Here is a 25392-nt window from a genome sequence, read left to right as displayed (position 1 = left end):
TGTAACACCCGTGATAGCTCTCGTGGGTTCTAGGGCACTGCGATATTATGTATCATTCATTCATCATTAAGAACCCACACAACTCTTGCTACGTTCCAAAATCTTCCAACATGCTCTTTAAATGTTGATACGACACAACTCCCATTTTGTCTTTAATTTGCTTGATGTAGCTGTGCCTTGGTCTTCCTCTGTTCTTCCTTCTATTTTTTCCTCAATAATAATTTTCATAAATTCATCGTCCTAACATTATCATTTCTATTATCTTATAATTCAACTATCTACTAAGTTAAGATAACTTACTAACTACCTACAACTACTATAACCCAAAATCACAGCTTGTCAGCTGCTTGGCGCCGGAATTAAGTGAAATTGAGGAACCCACGCAGTAGACGTTTTACAGTCTACGTCTGATATATTGATATCTAGACTAGAATAAGTTCTGTAGTATTTAAGTCAAGTTTTGATATATATATTACTATTATATATCTGGTGTGAGAGAACACACTTACCAATAATCCAACCTGGCCAACAAACTTGGCAATACCGTCGATGTAATTTGAGCTGTCGCTGCTAATACAAAACTTTCTATATTAGCAACTAACACGCAATACTGTGATCAATAAGTACTTTGTCGCAATTATAGTTACGCAATATTATTTTGACAGCCTCTACCGCGAAGTGATTAAATATATGATGTAACATATCCATCTAATTCTACAAGAGAATCTGTATATTAACACGTGAAAGAATAGACTTCGTAGTTATCCTTAAAATAGACATATGTTATCGTGAACTTTTATTTATAGCAAAGTCTATTACTCACTAAACGATTACTTGAATGACGAGCTTGCATGGCAATAGTTGTTCATGCACGGGATTAATTTCATTTAATATTAGACATAGACGTCTATATATATACCTTGTAAAAAACTGGCCTTTAAAAAAATAAAACATTCAATTGACTTTCTTGCCAGTTCATGTCAATTGTTTCCATATACTGGACGATAGGAAAAAAATTAAAATTATAATATAAAATAGGACGTTCATAAGCGGCTAATATATCCTACATGAATAATTATTTTTGAATTTGAATTTGAATATAACTTTTAAAAGAGAATAATTCGTTCATACATATTTTTTGCTTAACTTTAACCGTTTGCGCAGCTCATGCAGCGGAAGCACTCAAAATGAATATTGTTACCACATTCTTCATTGCTGCTCGCTCCTATTAGTCATAGCCTTCTGTTATGTACCTATATAGGGAAGAATATACCTTTCTAACAATAAAGAATTTTTAAAATCGAATCAGTGGAACAGGAGATTATCCCGAACAAACAAACGTACAAACTTTATCTCTTTGTAATATTAGTAACTAGCTACTTGCCCCGGCTTTCCTCAGGTATACATTTATTATACATATAAACCTTCCTCTTGAATCCCATCTATTAAAAAAAGCCGCTTCAAAATAAAAAAAAAAAATAAAAACCTGACCCAAAAATACCTTAAAAACAAGGGTAAAAATTCTAGCTTTAAAATTGACGATAATTCCATACGACCTTTCCATTTTCTCTTTCAATTGCTTACAGCACTTTATTCTTTATTTATGTTTAAATAGCCTAAAATACAAGTTTCAAGCTTCTAGCTTTAAAAATGACTATAATTCCATACAACCTTTCCATTTTCTCTTTCAACCACTTACAACTCTTTTGTCGCATTAAAAAGTAGCCTATGTCCTTTTTCAGATTTATACTATCTGTGTACCAAATTTCATTTAAGTCAGTAATTTTGGCGTCACATCAAGATAGACATACAGACAGACAGAGTTACTTTCGCAATTATAATATTAGTAAGGATAAAATACTATGGGCATTATGTGACGCCAATAGTCCTTTAAATAATACTAAGGACATACTAAGGAATTCCCCTGTACCCTGTAATTTCACTGCCACATCTTTACCTTTAGTGCTATCAAAACAATGATAATTCGTTTTAATGATTCTTTTTATTTTATTGATAATACACTTAAAACACAATATATTGCAGTTACCCCAACATTTTTCTTTCATGTTAGATTGATATATTTCCCGCGCCCAAGTTAAAAGTCGGCGATACAAAACCCGTGTCGGAAATGAATACGCTGCCCTTAGAAATGGTCGAGATTTTATCATAAATAGAACCAATTTCGTAGTAGAAATATTATTTTAGGTCGAGGGAAATAATTTTAGTAAGTGCGTATTCCGATGGACCTTATCTCAGATTGTTCAATAATGTTTTCTTTTGATGGAAATGTATGTTAGCATTGTCCGTACATTGTAAATGTAAGTTTCATGTTAAATATTTTCAAAGTGCAATTTGGTTTAGATTTTATATATTTGAATATGGTATAGATACTAAAAATTTATTTTTGACTGACTAACATTCAAAATATAAGAAAAAAAAAACGAGGAGGAGGGGGAGGGGGGTAAAGATGTTTAAAGTTAAGGGAAAAAGTTACAAGACCCTGAGCAGGTCTGCTGTCTTGTATGGATCAGATCGTTGGCCTGTAAAGGCGACGGATGAAAGACGACTGCATGCAACTGAAATGCGAATGAGATAAGAATGGATAAGATAAGGAATTAATACATTAGACGAAGTATGAAAGTGACGCCGGTGTCGGAGAGGTTGAGAGTAATCGTCTGTCGTGGTATTGGCATGTAATGCGCAGGAAAGAAGATAATATTTTAAGGAAGGAAACATATAAATGTGGATGGTTATAAGGGCCGGGAAAGGCCAAAAAAGAGATGAATAGACTATGTGAAAGATGATATGGTATGAAAGGGAGTAAATGACGAGATAACTGCGAACAATGATGAATGTAAGAGAAAAGCATATTAAGCTGAAATAAATGGGTTAAGGAAAAAGCAGATGATGATGACCATGAAGGTAATCTAGTTTGAAAGAGACCTGAAAGGTTATTTTGGTCATTTAGGTTGAGAGTAATCGTCTATCATGGTATGGACATGTAATGCGTAGGAATGAAGATAATATTTTAAGGAAGGTGTTACAATGAATGTGAATGGTTATAAGGGCCGAGGAATACCTAAAACGAGATGGATAGACTATGTGACAGACGATATGGTAAGATAGGGAATAAATGGCGAGATAACTGCGAACAATGAATGTAAGGAAGAAGCAGATCATGATCATCATCATCTGTTTCTTCCTTATCCCATTTATTTCGGCATAATATGCTTATGTCTAGTGTATGTATCTATATGTGTCTTATGCTTAGTGTCTAATTTGAATGAGACCTGAAAGGTCGTAATTTCAAATCTGACCCAAATAATTATTTTATTAAAATTCAGAAGAAAATTCGTACAACACCTTTTATATTCAAGAGAACCAAACACCTTTGTCCTTATAAAAACGTCTCAAATTATCTATTTTTGTAAATCGTCTCATGAATAATAAATACTTAGGATCCAGAAATAACTTAAATTTCTCTTTCAAATCTGCGATATTCGGCGAGATATATTTTAATAATGTAAAGAATTTTCTTTTATCTACTAATATGATTGATTGGAGTTTTTCTTCAGGGGATAAACGATTGCATTTGAATATATAAAAAGAACCGTTAATTTGTTTACGCGAATAAAACGAGAGTTTGAGCTTGGGATCGCGTTTTGTTTTGCAAGTGTCGAATTTAACGTTTTACTAACTCGAAAAACAAACGAATTTCTTGAATAACTGTAATGTGTGGGTTTAATGTTAGAATGACTGTGAATTGATGTTTTGTTTTTATGGTTGTAGTCAATGTACCGAGTTGTGTGTTGATAGAATTCTAACATTCATCTAATCTGTAATGTGTAACAAACATCAGAACTTTTGTATAAGGTTTTTCATTAATAATATTATGTAATACTATGTTATCTGTGATTATATATATATATATGTATATATTTGCTGTTTGTTGCACCAAATATTGAATAAAAAATTAATATAGTAAGTATATATTAACTGACGCAAAAGGCGGTCTTATCGCTAAGCAATACCTTTGGGTGGATAGAAAAAATAATGATAAGAAAAGGGTTCGTGGCGCAAGTAATAAACAAATATTTACATGTATACACTAGCTGTACCCGCGACTTCGTCCGCGTAGAATTTAACAAAAAAGTTAAATAGTTGAATTTTTCTAAAATGAAAGTAGCCTAAGTTACTCCTTATTACATCAGCTACCTGCCAATAAAAGTCACGTCAAAATCGGAACAGCCATTTCAGAGATTAGCCGGAACAAACAGAAAGACAGTCAGACGAAAATTGTAAAAAATGTTATTTTGTGGTACGTACCGTATGTATATTCATATGCATGTAGTAAAAAACGGTTATTTCAATATTACAAACAGATACTCCAATTTCATTTATATGTATAGATATATAAATGATATAACAAGCCTGGACAATTAGTGAATTGTCCATCATCATCATTTACAATCTCCAAAACTCTTGACCTAAATTTGATATTACGGTATGTGTATCGAAAATCTTTCAATACTTTAGAAGTATACAAGTATATTGAAATAGTCATCTGTTTTTCAACATAAAGCTTACTTCTGAATAAATTTATATACGCATGTTACAGATTTATGCGCTTCTGTATACCGTAGCTTTGATTCCAGGCGGATCTTTATATCAACTCTCAAGGGAAAATAATGCCCTACTTTTCTCAACACATTATGTTTTTATATTATTTATTTAGTTTGAAAAATAAATATGACAATAATTACAATAAAATCTTCATATATAACAAGCTGTCCTATCTAATCCTTACTAATATTATAAATGCTAAACTCTGTCTGTCTGTCTGTTTGTCTCGCTGTCACTCCTGAACCTGAAATCTACTGAACCGATTTAAATCAAATTTGGTACACAGATAGTCTAGACCTGAACATAGGCTGAAATGGTTGTACTAAATTGGGGATGAAAGATTGAACGTCATTTTTGATTTGAAATCAATATTTTTTGGTACTTGAAACTTATTTTTGATATTAAATATAAATAAATATGACATACAAATTTTAAAAATCTTTCCTTAGAAAATCAATTAGGACATAGGCAACTTTTTTTGATATTGAATATGAAAAATATGACATTCAAAGTTTGTAAAAATTTTACCCTTGTAGGGATATGTAAATTTATGTTTTAAGCTACACGAAAGATATATTAAATACGTATGGAAGAATCGTCATTTTTATATGAAGCTAGAATGATGATGATGATTAAATACTCCACTAATATTATAACTGTCTATTTCGCTTACACGTCAAAACTACTGAACCGATTTAAATGAAATTTGGAACACATACCTGCGAAAGGATATGTTTATATATCTAAATATTTATTTGACATTGGTGTAGTGGTATAGAATCATCTTATGGCCACTATCTATTAAAAACATTTATATTCGTTTGTGTAGGTCATCAAAATCCGTTGCGTAGTTGTAAATATATAAACTTTTTTTAAAAAAAACCGCTTCAAAATCCGTTGCATAGTTGTAAATATGTAAGCTTTTTTTTCGGACTACTCTTATGCTGTTGGCCGCAGCTGGTCTTTACAGCTTCACCGGACGATAGGGGGCGAGTGCAGATGGCACTCCAAACCCGCGGACGGACTTATGGAGCGGCTGAAGGCAAACTCCCGCCTGACGGATACGACTTTAGCCTGAGGGCACCGCTAGGGGTTCAAACCTCGGCTCAGGCCATCGTAACATCGGTCCCCGTTTGAATTGGACGGGTGATCGACCGAAGGGGAGATTTAGGCATATGTAGAGACGGACAGATAGCGACAGCGACTTTGTTTTATACTATCTAATGATATATATTTACGAAAAAAATATATCTATATACACGTATCAGTTATCTAGTACCTATAACACAACTTTAACTTGGGTCTAGATGAAGCTGTATAAATTGAATGCAATTTTTCAAATATCAATACTGAAAAGTAACTAGTTTTATCCTAAGCAACACAAAATCTATTCAATCTTCTATATATCTATATATATATATGTATATACGCTCGACTCAATAATCTAACTCAAACAAAACAAAGATGTTAAGTCCTTCGCACTCCCAGTCAAAGATCGTCCCGATAATTACACTGTTAATCAAAATCAGATACAAGCCATCACGAACCTTGAATAGAGGACAACAGAGTGGAGAATGGCTCGCAACAAATCATGTGATCCATACCAACTTTGATACAACGTGGAGCAAACAAGCAAGTTAAACAGAGTATAGTAATCTCGAAATTGACCGCGTTACGTAAACATGAAATAAAAGATGAACTTTTCTTTGTATGCCATGTTTGATGAAATGTACAGAAGTATAACAAAGAGAAATCATTAAATGTTAACATACTGGGAAACTGACTTAACAAATTTTTACAATAATTATACCAGTTCAATTTTGCTTAATATTTATTACTGGCTTTTGCCCACGGCTTCTCTCGCGTTAATTTATACCCTTAGGGGTGGAATTTATCAAAATCCTGTCTTAGTGTAATCTTTTAAACAGATCGGGCTGAGACTTTGCATGCATAAATCTACTATGACGTGGGATGCCTACGTCGTAGTGGATTTATGTATGCAAAGTCTCAGCCCGATCGGTTTAAAATTGACAAAGTTTCATACAAACTTTCATCCACTATTTTATCCTCTTGGGGGTAGAATTAATAAAAATCCTTTCTTAGCTGATGCCTACGTCATAATATCTACCTGCATGTCAAATTTCAGCCCGATCCGTCCAGTGGTTTGGGCTGTGCGTTGATAGATCACTATGTCAGTCACTTTTGAGTTATGTATATATATAGATTGAATATAACCTACATATAAACACATAATACATATAAACCTACCTCTTGAATCAGATTATCTATTTAAAAAAAACCGCTTTAAAATCCGTTGCAAAGTTTTAAAGTTTTACGCATACATAGGAACGGACAGACAGCGACAGCGACTTTGTTTTACACTATGTAATGATAGTATAGAAGTTAAGTGTTCACAATTCAAATTAATTTAAGATTTAAATTTCGAGTAAATCGGTTTTGGCTAGGCCTTATATAACCATTTTATGGTTAGTAATATACAATGAAATGAAATGATATTTATTCAGTAGAAGAAAAAACTAAAACGCACATTAAACAAACAAAAAAAAGAATAACAAACAGTGCGACAAATTAAAAAAAAAACAGTACACAAATTACGTGTGGGCGCGTGCGCGTGCATGTGTATGTCTGTCGAAGCATCTACTGAATAGATCCGTGCTCAGCATAATGCTGCAGCGGCTGGAGCGCTGCAACGCTGTTTTTCAGCACAAAACCTGGGGTGGGGTAATGCCTACATTCATTTAAGACTAAGTTCAGCGCAATGCTATGATCAATAACTATTAATTTATAGATGATAATTAGTATGAATTTATGGTAATATCAATATCGATATTAATATAAAAGTAATATAATAATAAGACCCAATGGAGACTGTTGGAGGAGGCCTATGCTTGCTAGCAAACAGATTAATTAGAAATAAAGTATAAGTTTTATATGTATATATATATATTTATGGTTGGATGACACGTCTGCGCTAATGGTTTACGCTGGCGGGGCACCAGTGGAGGATGATAATATTATAGAAGCATCAGTGAAAAAGTTGCAAAAACGAGGTAAACTATTTATATAATATTTGAGGGCTTCCGTTGTGTGCGCTGCGCGAACGAAGTCGCAGGCACAGCTAGTAATAATATAAAGAAACTAACTAACAAAAGCACAGATTACAAGTTTGTAGATAAAAAAAGGATACTGGAATATATATATAAAAGTAAAGTCAAAATAAAAGGGCAGTAAAGTCCTCGAGTGGTAACCGCGGACCGAAAGACGCAGCATGGGAAGGCCTCCAGCCTCCAGCAAGGTGGACCGACGATTTGGCCAAGATCGCTGGAAGGCATTGGATGCGAGCAGCGCAGGACCGATCGTCATGGAGATCCTTGGGGGAGGCCTATGTCCAGCAGTGGACGTCTTCCGGGCTGAGATGATGATGATATATATATGTATATATATAAAGATGTAGCGTACGAGTACTCTTGTGGTTGATAATTGAGATTGAAATACACGTAATTGGGACACGGAATTTGGTATATTTAATTGGGTAATTACATATGTGAGGTTGAAATGAGAATGCTCTAGAGGTCTACAGAAGTATGCTTCTAAATGAAGTACCGATCTATTACATATGAGTTAGATATTAATATAATATAGATAGTTAATATAATTAATCTAATTAAAATCTATAATGAAATAAGAAGATGATTTAATAATTTTATTGTTTTAAATGGAATAATAATAATAATCTCAGGAAAATTCACGCAGCGCCATCCAGACCGCCACTGCACTTACTTGGTTTCGGCCCGTAAGTGTGGAGAAAACCAGCAAAAGCTGAGAGAGTATGAGATGATAGAGAGAATAATAATAATAATCTCAGCCCACACACGGTTTAAAATTGACAAAGTTTCATACAAACTTTCATCTCCTATTTTTCCCCGTATATAGCAGATTTAATCAAAATCAAACAATCATACTCATAGTTTGGATGCCGTCATAACATCTACCTGCATGCCAAATTTCAGCCCGATCCGTCCAGTGGTTTGGGATAATTTACATGTGCGTTGATAGATCACTACGTCATTCAAAACATTTTAGTTATATATATTTAGATTTGTGAATAAACATTCATTAATTCGAGGAACCTTCAAAGTAAGACTAAAATATACATTAGCTGCATCCAATTTAGTCCAGTACAATTACAAAATCCAAAGTTCCATGTGAAGAGAAAAGTGGTTAATACCAATCATGAAAAAAAAAAGCGCTTAAGACCTCGAGTTACTTTGATGACTACCGTAAAAAGATCTATTACATATCAATATATAGATATTGAACAAATGACGATCTTGACTTGAAATTAATATTTAGAGCCAACTCAATTAAAATGGTATAAGATTAAATAAGAAAGAGATGATCATAGAAATAATTACACTACATTTGTACTAATATACTACAATGCAACCAAAACTATTATATAATGGTCCTGAGCCACTAGTTTACAAGATCGTAACAAAAAACGGTCATCACAAATTCGACTTGACACTAGTTCAAAAAGTACGAATGCATGGTTTCTTAGAGTTTTTTATACATGTCATACTTATTTCTATTTTAACTTGTTGGACAATAAGATTCAAATTTATCTCTGCGTCATCTGCATCCGGAGGCATAATTATATATGGGTAGCATACGATATAATAAGCAAACGGACCTTTTTCGTAGACGCAATATTACCTTTTTGATGAGAGACTAAGTGCGACCTATGTAGTCCAACTTACACTTACATATTACCTTTTTCCCAGTTTATTTTACAATAGAAGTTTAAAGAATATCAATGAATTGATGTTCTCGTATGTTTATCAATACATCATTTCACCATTTTCACAACTAATTTTGCAATAGAAGTTTAAAGAAAACCAATAAATTGTTATGTTCTTGTCTATTTATCAAGGAGTCTCGCTTACATTCTAACGATACACCAAGCACAATTTCTTCCCGCTTACAGACTATCGCGTTCACTATATCAGGAGATATTACGGCAAAAAACTTATCCCATAATGCCGGCATCTATAAATATTATTTATTACATTTTCTAGCGCCGACGCACTTACGCGATTGAAGTGATCTACAGAAAGCTTGGTTTATTGCTACACTATCTTCTGGCGAAACTCTCTAAGTGTTTTGACTTCATAACTTTGTAGCAACATTATAACCGATATAGAATACGCATGCAACTTAATCTAAGAGCAATTTTTCAAATATTGAACATCACTTTTACATCTAAGTCAGATACAATGTTTCAAGTTATATCTGTGTGTTTTTAAATCGTATAACGCTATCTAGTCCCAGGCTAAGCAGACCTTGTGTTTTGGATATTAAACAACTGATATAAATATATAGATTTTATTTTGTAATGTAATTGTATGTAAGTCAGACATTTTGTTTCAAGTTCTAACAATTTTTTTTTAATTTACACAACGCCATGTAGTCCCAAGCTAAACAGATCTTATGTTATGGATATTAAATAACTGATATAAATATATAAACATTTTTTTGTACACACATATTATGCATAGTTAATACCCAGACCGATACAAACAATCATATTCATGAACACAAATGTTTGTATCGTACGAGGAATCAAACTCGCTATCATTTAGACCGTCAAATAAGAAAACGTTTTTAGATTTCGTTACATTACGTTCCAGATAAAGTACAGAATGAAGATTAAAATTTGTATTTATAATTTCCCCTTTATTGCGACCACATAATTTATTCAGAATCCACACAAAATTAAGAAAGGATACGAAAAACTGGGGCGAAATAAAAACGAAACGATTGCGCAAAGGGGCATTACACATTCAAATTAATCTCCTTTTCACTTTAAAATTAAACTGCAGAAGATCCGGTCTGACCGCAGCGAGGTATGTCTACATGGGTAGCTAAGCTTAGCGATTACTTACAAAGAAAATAAGGAATATTTTAAATTTTGCAACAGAAAATCGTTCCTCATTTGAATTATACTTTATACTGTACGGCCACGTTGCCAAGCAGATATATTTATATGTAGTAAGTTTTTTTTTTATGACACAGCGGACAAACGAGCATGCGGCTCACCTGATGGTAAGTGATTGCCGCCGCCCATGAGCACCTGCAACACTAGAGGAATTGCATGTACGTTGTTGTTGAATATGCTCTTTTCTGAAGTTTTCAATATCGTATTGATTCGGAAATACCCTACCATAATGTGTTTTTCAAGAAACAAGTTTGTTTGCCACGCATTGTGCGTGTTGTTTCTTGGAAAATATACTGTAGGACTGCCATTCGTTTAGATCAGAGGTTCGGAAACTTTTTAACCCCTTGCCATATTTTTCAGTTTTGCGTAGACCCTCCATTCCTATCTGGTATTGCTTTTTTGTAAATTTCTAACTGTAGTAAAGTTTAGAGTTAAAAACATAAAGTAAAAACAACAAGATGACCGCTGTTCTAGACCCCTTGGAGTGTGTCATAGACCCCTGGGGGTCGATATAGACCACTTTGGGAATCTCTGGTCTAGATGATCACGATGGTTTTTACTAAGAATTAGAGCATGCGGCTCACCTGATGGTAAGTAATTACCGCTGCCCCTGAGCTCCCGCAACACCAGGGGAATTGCAAGTACGTTGTCGGCCTTTTAAAAAGTTTTTGTGAAATAGATCAGCAGAAGTGGTGATGGCCACATGATGCGTGACAAAGGGAGAAATAATAGAGTGATATTCTAGAAATGGAAAGAGAAAGAGGTGTATGCAGAAGATGAAATGGGAAGATGAGTTGAACTCAACTCTTGGTACAAAATCAATGAATCAATTATATTTTAGCCGCATTCAAGTATCTCTGCACATCTCAAAGATTGACTGGGAGAGAATGCTACAGCATTAAGTCTATCTTTTGTGGCAATTTTAGTGGTCAATAAAGCAAATAAAAAAAATAAAAAACAAGTGTTGGATACGATAGAAGCTAATAGAAGTCGCTTTTAAATTCAAATTCAAAATATCTTTATTCATGTAGGTCTTTTACAGACTCTTATGCGTCTGTATTGTCTATATTTTATATATAAAATTCTCGTGTCACAGTTTTCGTTCCCATACTCCTCCGAAACGGCCTGACCGATTCTCATGAAATTTTGTGAGCGTATTGACTAGGTCTGAGAATCGGCCAACATTTATTTTTCATCCCCCTAAATGTTAGGGGTAGTCCACCCCTAATTTTTATTTTTATTTTAAGGCAACACAACATTTGCCGAGACAGCTAGTAGTCTATATATCTCTTATGAGTGTCGGTGGAGAAAGTCTATGTCAAAAGGCATACGGAAATTAAAATGTTGTAAAAAAAAAAAAATATATTACTATGTTATTATTGTAAAAAAATATACTACTATGTTATGTTAATATATTTGTAAATTTCTGAGTAAAGGACTTTATTATTATTATTTACACTAATGTCGAATTTTGTCAGCTATAGATGGTTTTTACCACGCTTACGGGCTAAAGCCAAGTAAGTGCAGTATGTGTGTATGTGTGAGTCTGTGTGTGAATGTGTATGTGTGTGAGTGTATGTGTACTTATTGTGTGACTGGTGTTATGACGATTTCTAGAAATTTCGGACTATGATTATTATTCTTATATTATATTTGTTTTATATGTCCTCCCTTTTTACAGGGGTAATACGTTCAAACACGCGGACCTTAGCCAAGAGTGGATGAGTTTTAATGTATTATTATTGTGGTATTTTTTTTAATTGTAATTGTTATGTGTATATGAATGTGCGTGTACACATATATCATCTATACATATAAATAAAATTGGAGTGTCTGTTTGTAATATTGAAATAACCGTTTTTTACTACATGCATAGGAATATAAATACGGTACATACACCAAAATAATAATTTTTACAATTTTTGTCTGTCTGTCTGTCTGTCTATTTGTTCCGGCTAATCTCTGAAACGGCTGGACCGATTTCGACGGTAGCTAATATAATAAGGAGTAACTTAGGCTACTTTTAATTTAGAAATATAAAGGGCAATTCGACGAAGACGAAGTCGCGGGTACAGCTAGCCTTAATATATGAAAGTCTTTTCATGATTTTTATTAATAATTCCTTTATTTATTTATTGTGAGGCTCCATACTTTGAATTATAAGTATCTTCATTAATAATTCTTTGTACTTTAATTTTGTCTGTAATTAAAAATTCTGTCGTTACTTTGATGTTACGTCTTATGAATTTATGGATACACTGCTGTGTAAGGTTGTTTAAATAACAGTAAACGTATTTATCTAGTTTTAGATAGATAGAATAGAATAGAATAGAAAATCATTTATTCAAATAAACTTAATTTAAGCACTTTTGAATAGTCAAGATTTTTTTAAATCTACCGCTTATTCGGAAAGCTGTCTCATCACAAGAATAATAAGCAAGAAACTTGTGTGTTGCTCTTTTAAACAATCCTTGTAAGTTCACATTTTACAAGTCGAAACGTGTGAATACAAACTACCAACCAGCACTAATTTATTTAGGCTCAAATATAAAAACACAATAAGATTAAATCAGTCGTAGTGATAAGAGCAGACCAGTCACTACAAGCAGCACTCGTTCACGAGTATGACGGATGAGCCAGCCATCACTGCGCTCGACCATATTTTAGGGAGCCCAATGACCCGGCCCACCACGCCGCCACATGTCTGGACATTTTAGTGAGCATGACTACTCATTCCACTCGACCACGTCACAGATAGATGGTATATATATAACATACAGTAAAGAAAATAACAATATATATTAAAGAAGACATGTATAGTTACAATAAGGAGGATACCTTATATATAAAATTCTCGTGTCACAACGTTAGTTACCATATTCCTCGGAAATAGAAATATAAATAATCTTTATTCAAATAAACTTAATATAAGCACTTTTGAATAGTCAAGTTTTTTATTCTTACGTTTATTCGGAATGCAGATTCATCACAATAAGAATGGGTAAGAAACTTGTGTGTTGCTCTTTTAAATAAATATTGATTTAATTATATTTACATTAAAAAGGATTAGGCAGGCGATGATCAACATAGAAACAGGTACGCACTTAATCTCTGTTCAATCAGATAACATTGTCTGCGCTATTAATTTTATGTTAGACATTTTCTACAAAAAAACCGAATGAGGGATTTCTATGAAATTTTATAAACATATTCAGCAGGTCTGTGAATCTGTGTTTGTGATCTACCATCTATTTTTTATAGCCCTAAATAATTTTTCGGCCATTTTTTTTCTTTTATGATGTTGCGTAAAAAATACATATATTCCTAAATTTTCATCATTATATCACCAATCTCTATTTTTTTAATAGTAAATTTGATTTATATGGCAAAACAATGTTTGCTTTATCTAGGTATTTATATAAGGATATAAATATATATCTTATTCGCATGACACCAGTGTCGAGACGGCACCCCGTCGCGCCGTATGCTAAGCGCAGACTTATTTGATATTCCGCGTCGGTGTCTTAACTTCATTAGTTTAAAACGTATATTTTTAATGTTGTTTTTTTATTTTCTTTCTCTCATGTCTTTATGAAGAATTACATATGGGAATAAAATTATAATGTAATAAGAAACTGGACAATTCACACAACGACACCATTTTTATTATTTTACAAATATTAAAATCGAGCGAGATTTGAAGCCGCACCATCGCAAGCAGTCGTACTAAACCACTAGGCCATTAGACATTCGTGGTTCAATATTACATAATTTCAATGAACGTAAAGACAACATAGAAATAATGAGGTCATTACAGACCGAAGCCTATTGCTTTTAAAAACATGTATTTGAAATACTTATTGCTTTTGTCTTAAAACCGCCGTCCTGTTATAATTTTTTTTTTTTATAACAGGACTTTTTGGCTACCTAAAATATTCCGCTCGAATAAATACAATTCAAACTAAACGTGCCAAGCGGTGCCATTTTTAAAAGACTTCCACGGAACAGAAAATCATTTATTCAAATAAACTTAATTTAAGCACTTTTGAATTGACAACATTTTTTTAAATCTACCGCTTATTCGGAAAGCTGTCTCATCACAAGAAGAATAAGCAAGAAACTTGTGTGTTGCTCTTTTAAACAATCCTTGCAAATTCAAGTTACAAGTCGAAACGTGTGAATACAAACTACCAACCAGCACTAATTTATTTAGGCTCAAATATAAAACACAATAAGATTAAATCAGTCTAGTGATAAGAGCAGACCAGTCCCTATAAGCAGCACTCGTTCACGAGTATGACGGACGTTACGATTATGTTTTAATTGATTAAAAGGATCGGTTCATGCATGGTGAATTTATAACAACGCAATATAGACAGGGACTTTTACAATTGAATTAGATATATTTATTAAAAAAAAAAAAAAAATTATATTCCAGGCACATTTGAATATTAATTTACTATAATAATTGTTATATATCAATAATCGTCAGTGACTGTATGACGAACAGAGGTTCTGCATTAAAACCGTATTTTTTTTGTAATAACATACATAATATATATAGAAGATACCCAGACTGGTATAAACAATATTTATGAATACAAATTTTTGTATTATACCAGGAATCCAACCCGCGACCATAGGTAGTGAAGCTGTGTGCTAAACCGGTATACGACCGAGGCCGTCGAAACTTCAATCAACTATGTGAGCACGGAATAGTTAACAATTAAAATGAAACCCGAATGGAATTTTTTAAAACTTTGTCTATATTGGAATTTAAAAAGGGTAATATACGAGAGAAATCTCTAAAAACTTTCCTGATATTCCACTGAATTTCGAAACTGACCCAAACGAATTGCCCTAAATTGAAACCGTGGTCTACGTTCATAATCGCTTCTTAAATTCACTAGCAATTACTTGAAGCCGAGTTTTCAAGTGAATTTACATTCTATTACGGGAATAAAAAGAATCATATTACCACAACTCGTGTAATAAATCGTTTTCGAAGAATTTCTTTCAACAGCATTTTGTCGTTTTTCAATGTTTTTACTATATTTTACATTCACTAGCATGTGATTATGCTTTTGGTTTTAGAATGTATTTTCATATGAAATCGGATAAAGTATTCATACGGCCTCGATGGTCTAGCGGTTTAGCAAACCGCTTTACTTCCGATAGTCGCTGGTTCGATTCCTCGCACGGTGCAAACATTTGTATTCATGACTATTATTATTTGTATCGATCTGCGTGTTTTTTTATGTATATTATGTTGTCTTATGTCGATAACACAAGTTCTGTTTATCGTGGGACTAGGATGGAGCTGTGTTAGTTGTTGGTTATTTATTATTATTTATTTATTTATAAACTCTTTATTGCGGTAAACATTTCACACAAAAATTACATTAGCAATATATATAGATGTACTAAAGGCTGTTTTATCACAAGCAAGCAATCTCTTCCAGACAACCTTTGGGTAGAGAAAAAGCGACAAAAAGTTGTAGGTGGCGCATGAATAGCATATATATATCGATAATAATAGTATTAAGTCTGCGATTTGCACCTTTATTTTTTTTTGTGTTTGTGCATTAAAGTTTTAATAAATAAATAACTAATGAAATTGTGACAGAATAATAGTACAAATGAATCCTAGATAATAACATATATTAATACTATAATAATAAATTATCTTAATAATATTATAAGTGGAAAAGTTTGTGAATATAGATGGATGTTTGTTACTCTTTCACGCAGCAACTACTGAACGGATTTTATTGAAACTTTCCAGTGATACCTATATATGACTTATACATCAGAATATATAGAATTTATAGTCTATGTGTAGACATTAAAATTTCAAGTGGATGATCCCGCGGGTGTAGCTAGTAATAAATAAATTATAATAAATCGTAAATCAAATAAATATAATAAAAAAAAAATCGATAAGCTTTATATATTTTGTGATAAAATACACCTTTGTCAGTACATATTGATCTTAAAATGAATCAATAAGAAGGTACTTTATTTTTTTTTTGGGGAGAAAATGCCTCTTCATTTTTCATAGCGGTGACAAAGTAGTGACTATTACTTACAAACTGCCGCCAACAACAAATCGGTCAGGCACACTCGCCGTTTTTCAAAACAAAGGAAATGTCTCGCAGTACAAAGATTTATAGTCAAGTCCACCCTTTAGCGCAAATTAATGCCACAATTCTTAAATGTATAATGATACTGCAGAAATTTAAAGAACGTTAAGATTATATATATATATATACTAGCCTTTGCTCGCGGCTTCGCTCGCGTTAATTTATCCTATATTATAGTACATTTAGCAGACTTAATTCTATACGGTATGAATTACGTTTTGCGTATACCGTTTGGAAACAATCTTTAATATCACGCTTCTAATTGAAGTAAATTGATTGTATACCAGTACAGTGCTATTTATAGCAAACGAAATATATCATTTTATCCCCTTTTGTTAGGGTTTGCTAGAATTAATTAAAATCCTTTCTTAGGGGATGCCTACGTTATAGTTGCTTTATGCATGCAAAGTCTCAGCCCGATCGGTTTAAAATTGACAAAGTTTCATACAAACGTTCATCTTATCCTTGGGGGTAGAATTAATCAAAATTCTTTCTTAGCGGATGCTTACGTCATAACATCTACCTGCATGCCAAATTTCAGCCCGATCCGTCCAGTGGTTTGGGCTGTGCGTTGATAGATCACTGTGTCAGTCAGTCACCTTTGAGTTATATATATTTAGATGACACTTTCTGATTGACATCTTCTAATTATATATATTTTATTAAATACGAAATAAAATATTTTAGTGAATCAAGTGAGAAAATATAAAGTAACTCTTTACAATCATCTGATGAACGAACAATCAAAATTTTATAATATACTAGCTGTGCCTGAGACTTCGTCCGCGTGAAATAGTCACCTTGGCAAAAAAAGATTTCATAATCTAAGCTAAAAAAGTTTAAGAAAAAAGTGTCGTTTACTTATATTTAATCAACAGCTCAAAAATAAGTTTCAAGCTTCTAAAATGACGATACCTCCATACAATCATTCATCTCCTCTTTCAATCCCTTACAACCCTTTTTTCACTTCAAAAAGTAGCCTATGTCCTTTCTCAGGATCTATACTATCTGTGTACCAAATTTCATTTATATCGGTTCAGTCGTTTTGGCGTGAAGCGAGACAGACAGAGTTACTTTCGCATTTATAATATTCGTAAGGAGTAAGGATTACTTTTTAATATAAAAAGTTTATTATTACAGATTTTTTTTTATTAATTCTTGTTGAGTTCTTGTTACTTACATACTCCTTATATTATACATATTCCTTTATTATGACGTTTAGTTTGACGACCTTATAGCGGTCTAACACACCGCTTTACGTCCGATGGTTTTTTTGTATTCATGAGTATGATTGTTTGTGTCGGTCTGGGTGTTTTCTATGTATATTAAGTATGTATTTACGAAAAAAAAAATATCTATGTATTTGTATCAGTTATCTAGTACCCATAACACAAGCTTTAGCTAGCTTAACTTGGGTCTAGATGGTGCTGTGTGAATTGTCCTGAGATTATTATTATTATTATTATTATTCCTTTATTATACGTCATACATTTTAATAACAACACAGTAAGAAGACTTTAATCAACTGAGTGCTTTCACAAGATTAATTGATTCTACTCGTTAATGCTATGGTATTACCGAATATATTTAGTAGACCACTCGGGATTCTGCAGATACCCCAAGAAGCACTAGTAAAACATACTCACTTGTTTTCTCTGATCAGTTGATTTTTTATGTAATTAAAATTGCAAATAAATTAGCGGCTTGATGGTAAGTGTGTGTGTATCGTCTGTATAGGTACACGAACAGCACTACGAACTGTCTAGTAGAAGTTTAGTACACCGCTTTACTTTCGATGGTCGCGGGTTCGATTCCTGATACGGTGCAAACATTTGTATTCATGACTATGATTGTTTGTATCGGGTGTTTTCTATGTATATTATGTTTGTATTTACAAAATTAAAATATCTAAATATTTGTTTCAGTTGTGTAGTACCCATAACCCAGCTCTGCTTATAGTGGGACTAGATGGCGCTGTGTTAATTGCCGACGGTTATTTTTAAATTTTAAATATAGCGTTATCATGTGACACTCATGATAGCACACGTGCGTACCATTCTAGTGGATTAAAATAATAATAATAATAATCTCGGGACAATTCACACAGCGCCATCTAGACCCAAGTTAAGCTAGCTAAAGCTTGTGTTATGGGTACTAGATAACTGATACAAATACATAGATAATTTTTTTTTCGTAAATACTATATATATTAAACATAGAAAATACCCTAAAATGTCACTAATTCTGTAATTTCATTGCGTAATCATAACCTACAACCGAAACACAAATTTGCAAAGCATGCTGCTTGGCGGCTGAATTGTTTTCAATTATTTTGTTAGCGACTTTGTACAGTCTACCTCTGGTCTGTTAATAAGTTATGACTATTTTTTCTAGTTTTACTGTAAACTTTGTAGAATTCATTCAAGCTTCATCGAACAGCACTACTTAGGTAGTCTCGACTTGAGTCTACCCATTTCACTTTGCACCAATAATATCAACAGTAGGAACTTTATTTTATTAATACTTTAGTGCACCAACGTTATATAAGATCTAAAATAGAAAAGAATGTAATAAAATTCAGTACAAAAGACTCTAACAACCTCTTCTACATAACGTTTAAAAAAGAGAATAAGTGAGAAATAGGTATATTCTTTATTTAAATGAACTTATTATGAGCACTTTTGAATAGTCACATTTTTTCTACCACTCATTCGGAAAGAGACTTGTCACAAGAACGAGGAAGAATATTGTTGTTCAGCATTATTTTTTGAAGATTTTGTCTTAAGTCAAAAATCTATTTAATCACAAGAAAAATGAATAAGAGAATCGCGTGTTGCTCTTTTAAATTGTTGTTGTAACATTATATTATTAAGTTGAAATGTATGAATACAAACTACTAACTAGTACTAACTCATTTTAGCTAGCACTACTCATTACAGTCAAAATATTAAATACAGAAACAACTGCATAAGTAAATAAATAACGAAGCGAAATAATAATAATAACCCTACAATATTGTGATACTTTCATCAATTTTATAGCTTTACTAGCTTTTGCCCGCGGCTTCACTCGCGTTAACAAGTATTATTATTAGGTATAGTTTTTACGGCTTTACAGTACACTCATACAAACTTTCATCCCCTATTTTATCCCCTTAGGGGTGGAATTAATCAAAATCCTTTTTTAGGAGATGCCTACGTCATAGTAGCTATATATATGCATAGTCTCAGCCCGAACGGTTCAAAATTAACAAAGTTTCATACAAACTTTCATCCCCTATTTTATCTCCTTGGGTATAGAATTAATCAAAATCCTTTCTTAGCATATAGGCATCCCTATGTCATAAATTCATTCCAAATTTCAGGCCGATCCGTCTAGTGGTTTGGGCTGTGCGTTGATAGATCACTATGTCTGTCACCTTTGAGTTATCTATATTTAGATAACACGTGTGTGTGTCTATTGCTACATATTTTATTAGTGAATGTGTTAATAGGGCTTTTCTTAAAACTGCTGTCTCATTTGCACATGAATCCACCTTGACATCGTTCCTCAAATCCAACGTTATTGAATTAATACTAGCGTTAATACGTGACACTGTTAGCGAAGCGAATTAAGCAAATTCAGTTCACGTTAGAGATTACATGAACCGTCTAAGTTTTGACATTTCATTTGCACAAATATAGACAGATGAGATGATGAAGTGAAATCGGGATTTGAGCTACATAATTTAATAGATATTATTGTGTTTAGCTCTGAAAATTTTGATTGATCATTATTTTATATATGTATAATCTTGACAATTGTGGTATGATATACACAAAGAGTCTATAAATATCAAATTTTATTTAATTTCAATGTATAGGTATTTTTTTTATTTAATCTACATCTACATAAATATATAACTCAAAGGTGACTGATGTAGTGATCTATCAACGCACAGCCCAAACCACTGGACGGACCGGGCTGAAATTTAGCATGCAGGTAGATGTTACGTCGTAGGCATCCGCTAAGAAAGGATTTTGATAAATTCCACCCTTAAGGGGATAAATTAACGCGAGCGAAGCCGCGAGCAAATCTAGTGAATAGTATATGAATGTATAGCTGCTCCCCGCGACTTCGTTCACTTGAAATAAAACATTTTTTTTCTAAAATATAAGTAGCCTAAGTAATATAAGCTATGCTTATAATATGAGTGAAAGTTTCGTAAACAACGGTCCATCTATTTCAGAAATTAGAAAAAAACAAGCACAAGAAGAAGATTTTTTTCATGTCATTTTCTTATTTACTTTCATATACATTTGATTAAAAAAAATTGATATCGCGAACAGACAAGCAAGCAAATATACGCGTCAGATGGTCTGGTTTTGTCCTGATTTTCTGTTACTATTAAATTATTTAAGCCAATCCACCATTTCCTGATGATAGTCTTACAAAACTTACTTCGCATTATCACGAAACCAACTCAAATATAGAAAAGATTTTATCAAGAATAATCCATCTACTGTTTAAACGAACATGCTCTGAAATTCGCTAGAAGTTTTAAAAACACTCAACTCCTTTACTGTGTTTATTGTTATATTGTGTTACAAATTTGCTACAAAATTTGAAACCATAGAAGCTAGCATGTTACTGGATCACAGCCAAAAGAGGTCAAGCATTGAGTAGCTATACGCTTACTTCATTAAGTAAACTATTGGGAGGGACGGACTGCCCGAGACAAGTTTGAACGGGTGCGGAATAGGGCCGGTACGTCTCTAGTATTTGTCAAAATAACTACTAAAGTTCTTGAGCTGATTAATCATGAAGATTAGTGGTCAAACAGGATATATAAGTATAGATTCTGAATAGATATTTGGTCTGTAAATTGTTTGTTATGTTCATAGCACTGTTGATACAAATGTGAAAGTTTACGAAGATGTTTGAAGACATTTCAATGAAATGGCAAAACTATCCCGCTCCACTGGTTTACACTGATAGGATGAGAGTGAGGTGCTAATTGAGATTAATGTGGAAGCTCGTTAATGAGTAGCAAAAATGTTTTGCTTTGAAGATAAAAAGGTAATTATAAAATTCAAAAGATCACTGTGTTCAAATCTGATTTCATTTTATATAGAAAATTACCATACTGAGCTTGGGATTTGGCTGATAGAAAATAATAAATAGAAGTAGAAATAATCTTTATTTAAATAAGCATTTTTGAATAGTCATATTTTATATTCTACTACCACATTCATTTACGTGAGCAATATTCAAAAGTGATGTTGAGTCTACGAGTTTCATATGTTCTAATTTTATAGCTAGGTTGGGTAACACGAAATCCAAAGTCCTTAAATTGAAAATGAATCTTTACATAGAATAAGAGAGATATAGATACATATCTTTATAGATACATATCTTTAAAAATGATTATAACACAGTTTTTAGCAATAGTTAAACTTAGCTTGAAGTAAAATAATGTTTGTTATGTGAACATGCTAGCTTCTTAACTAAGGTTGTGTGAAAATATTTTTGATTGCCATAAAATATGCATACGTCCATGTAGATTGTTTCGCTATTAATTTACTAGTTTCAGTTCATAAGCAACTTGTAGTACATGAAGCATTCCGATAATGGATATAGTTTCGGCTGGGGTGGTATTTGGACAACACCAAAACCACGAACATAATGTACACACAATTTAATTTAGATCAAATTAAAGGTACACAAGTAATTATTTGCAAATTCTGTGGACGATCGAGGAATTAAGCCTGATTATTTGACAAAGATCCAACGTTAATATTTTGAAAATATGTATAGACATAAAGCTACAATTATTTTAGAAACTGTTATATATGAATCTGGATGGCTATAAGGGCAGAGGAAGGCCGAAAAAGAGATGGATTGACTGTGTAAAAAATGATGTGACAAGAGGGAGAGTGAATGACGAGGAGACTGCAAAGAGGATGTATGGAAGAGAAAAACATATTATGCTGAACCCAAATGAATGGGACAAAGAAGAAGCAAATGAGAATAGGTAACATTATTATTTAAAAGAGCTACCTGTTTTTTAACTTTCAATCATATCAACTGATCCTGCTAAAACCATATATTGCGAGTATATCCCTAGAAAATTTTCAAAGATTTTCATACCAATACTGAACCCGTATACATCAACCAGTAAAGTGAGAGGAGAATTTCTTTCCTGTCACATTTACCAACCCACCGGAATGTATTACACAACCCTATTCACAGACGAATGATCACACTTAACACGGACACTAAATACAGTACAATAGTGTGTTTTAATACTTCAGCGTAAGGAACATATTGCTTTGAAATATAACAAATAGCAATAACATGGAGAAATAGTTTTTATCTCCTAGTAAATAAGGTCTACTTCAATTTTATTATATAACAGCGGGTTCCGTCTATGAAAATAAATACGACAGAACGTAAAGGATGAAATAATGTTTGGATATGTCATTGACATTGTATCAGTAGAAATATTGTTACTCGTAGTTCTAGTCCCTGAAAGTATCTATCTAATTCTACTGTGGCTATTGAGTTATGTGGGGAAGTTTTTGTAAATAGTTTCAGTAGATACCGCTCTCTTTATGGAAGAATGCTAACTCAATTCCATGACTCCATCTTAACGTCTTGAAGTGTACCGTTTGTTTTTTTTTCATAAGTAAGAATGTACGTACGTATTCTTCAATGGATGCTAGTGTTTGCCCAAATTAATCATTAAACATGAACATTTGTTGTTACTTCTATTGGAAAAATAACTTTACTCTGAATTTTACCAAGAAGAGTGTCAAACATAGCATGTCGTATGATATGTTTTCATATTTTAAAACAAAAATTTCGGCAATTAATCACAATATTTCATTTATTCATTACACTTTGTACTTGCTCATTATTTTAAGTAATAATTAAACCTTTTACTATATTACTGTGTGCTACAGCTTTACTAATGACAAATATCATTATTATAACTAGCTACTTACTAGACTAATTTATATATCTTTTTAAATTGTCTGTTATTCTGATGTATAAGCTATATTACTGTTAAAATTTCATCAATTTAGTTCAGTATGACATCCAATCATCCATGCACACAAACTTTCGCGTTTATAATATTAGTAAGATCATATATTTCTCAGTGGAATATTTGGCTGCTTATTATTTCTGCTTTACATGCCTTTACTTGCACATTTCTAATGCTGACTAAGACTACTTAAGTTCTAGCATCATGTGTACAGTATTAAAATTCAGGTCACGGTGGTTAGGTTCTAAAAATTCCATTTCAAAGCAAACTAGTCCTTGCGACTACTACAAATACAGTTTTTTATGCATGTGCAGAAATGCACATCTCATTCAGGGTGTAGTAGGGAATGGTTTTCGAGAGATAGTGAATAGAGTTGAATATTGCGTGTAATGTGCGCTCTTTCTGTAAGATTTTTGAAACGAATCTAGGGTGTGTAGTACACTAAAATAGAGTATAATTTTGTTTGCAGGTAGCCAGTGATGTGTGAGATTATGTGCAGTCACGTAATCTAGCTATGACTGTGGCATTTTTGTTCGGGGCTCTTGGTGCTTTGGCGCTGGTCACGCATACAGGTGAGTTTTTATCTAGTTTTACTATTAAATTTTTTTCCACGGCGTTTCCCTCATGTAATCCTGGAATTTGATTCTTGTGGCAATTTCAGTATTTTTTTGTTGGATTACCTAAATAATACCTGTGCAATTTTAGACTTACATTAGAAAAGAAATGCTTAGAAATCCGAACCCAAATAGTTTTTGCTACATATGGTATTTTTTGGTATGGTAACCATTAGTTCAGACCGCTTTATGAATGTTTCGAATAGAATTTGTTGACCTAGGTGATCTAGCGGTTTAGCACACAGCTTTACCTCCTACGGTCGCGGGTTCGATTTCTTGTACGGTACAAACATTTGTATTTATGATTATCATTATTTGTATCGGGTGGTTTTTATGTATATATAGTTATCTTATACCCATAAAACATGCTTAAGCTAGCATAACCTGTAGGTACAAGTTATCTAGTTAGATAGCGGTATGTGAATTGTCCTGAGATTATTATTATTATTAAATAATATGAACCAATTAAAAAAAATATCAAAAACCTTTAGCTATTAATGAACGATATCTATTTATAGCTAAATTTTTAGACGAGTTTTAAAGTAACTTAAACATTGTTATATGTATTGTGAAGTAGGATTATAAGTTTCTAACTCAATTTCTAACGCCTACACCTGGCTAATGAAGTTATATTGATGGATTTATCAACCGATTGAAAACTTTTTATAACATAACTAGCTACTGGCCCGGCTTTGCACGGGTACATGTATTATATATATGTATATATATATATATATATAAACCTTCCTCTTGAATCACTGTATCTATTAAAAAAACTACTACAAAATCCGTTGCGTAGTTGTAAACATTTAAGTATACATAGGGACGGACAGACAGCGACAGCGACAGCGACAGCGACTTTATTTTATATTATGTAATGATTAGCAATTGATTTGTCAGTAATACTTTCGATATAGGTTTAATATCTACATGTTAACTATCTATATTTCCAACACTATTTGTGTT

At 32.7% G+C, this 25392-nt stretch overlaps 1 protein-coding gene across 3 annotated transcripts in view; it reads left to right on the top strand.

Annotated features, from left to right (window-relative positions):
• Positions 1–25392, top strand: part of LOC131842503 (zwei Ig domain protein zig-8-like) — a 250721-nt gene that overhangs the window by 195848 nt on the left and 29481 nt on the right. For all 3 annotated transcript variants that reach the window (XM_059191071.1, XM_059191055.1, XM_059191063.1), the window contains one exon: positions 24282–24384. In XM_059191071.1, the coding sequence (XP_059047054.1) occupies positions 24327–24384 (58 nt within the window). In that variant the 5' untranslated portion in view covers positions 24282–24326. The remainder of the gene's footprint in view (positions 1–24281; positions 24385–25392) is intronic.

This window comes from Achroia grisella, unplaced genomic scaffold (assembly GCF_030625045.1).
Source record: "Achroia grisella isolate CSIRO2021 unplaced genomic scaffold, CSIRO_AGI_Agris_v1 utg1080, whole genome shotgun sequence".
Lineage (NCBI taxonomy): Eukaryota > Metazoa > Arthropoda > Insecta > Lepidoptera > Pyralidae > Achroia > Achroia grisella.
This window is presented reverse-complemented; position numbering and strand designations above follow the sequence as displayed.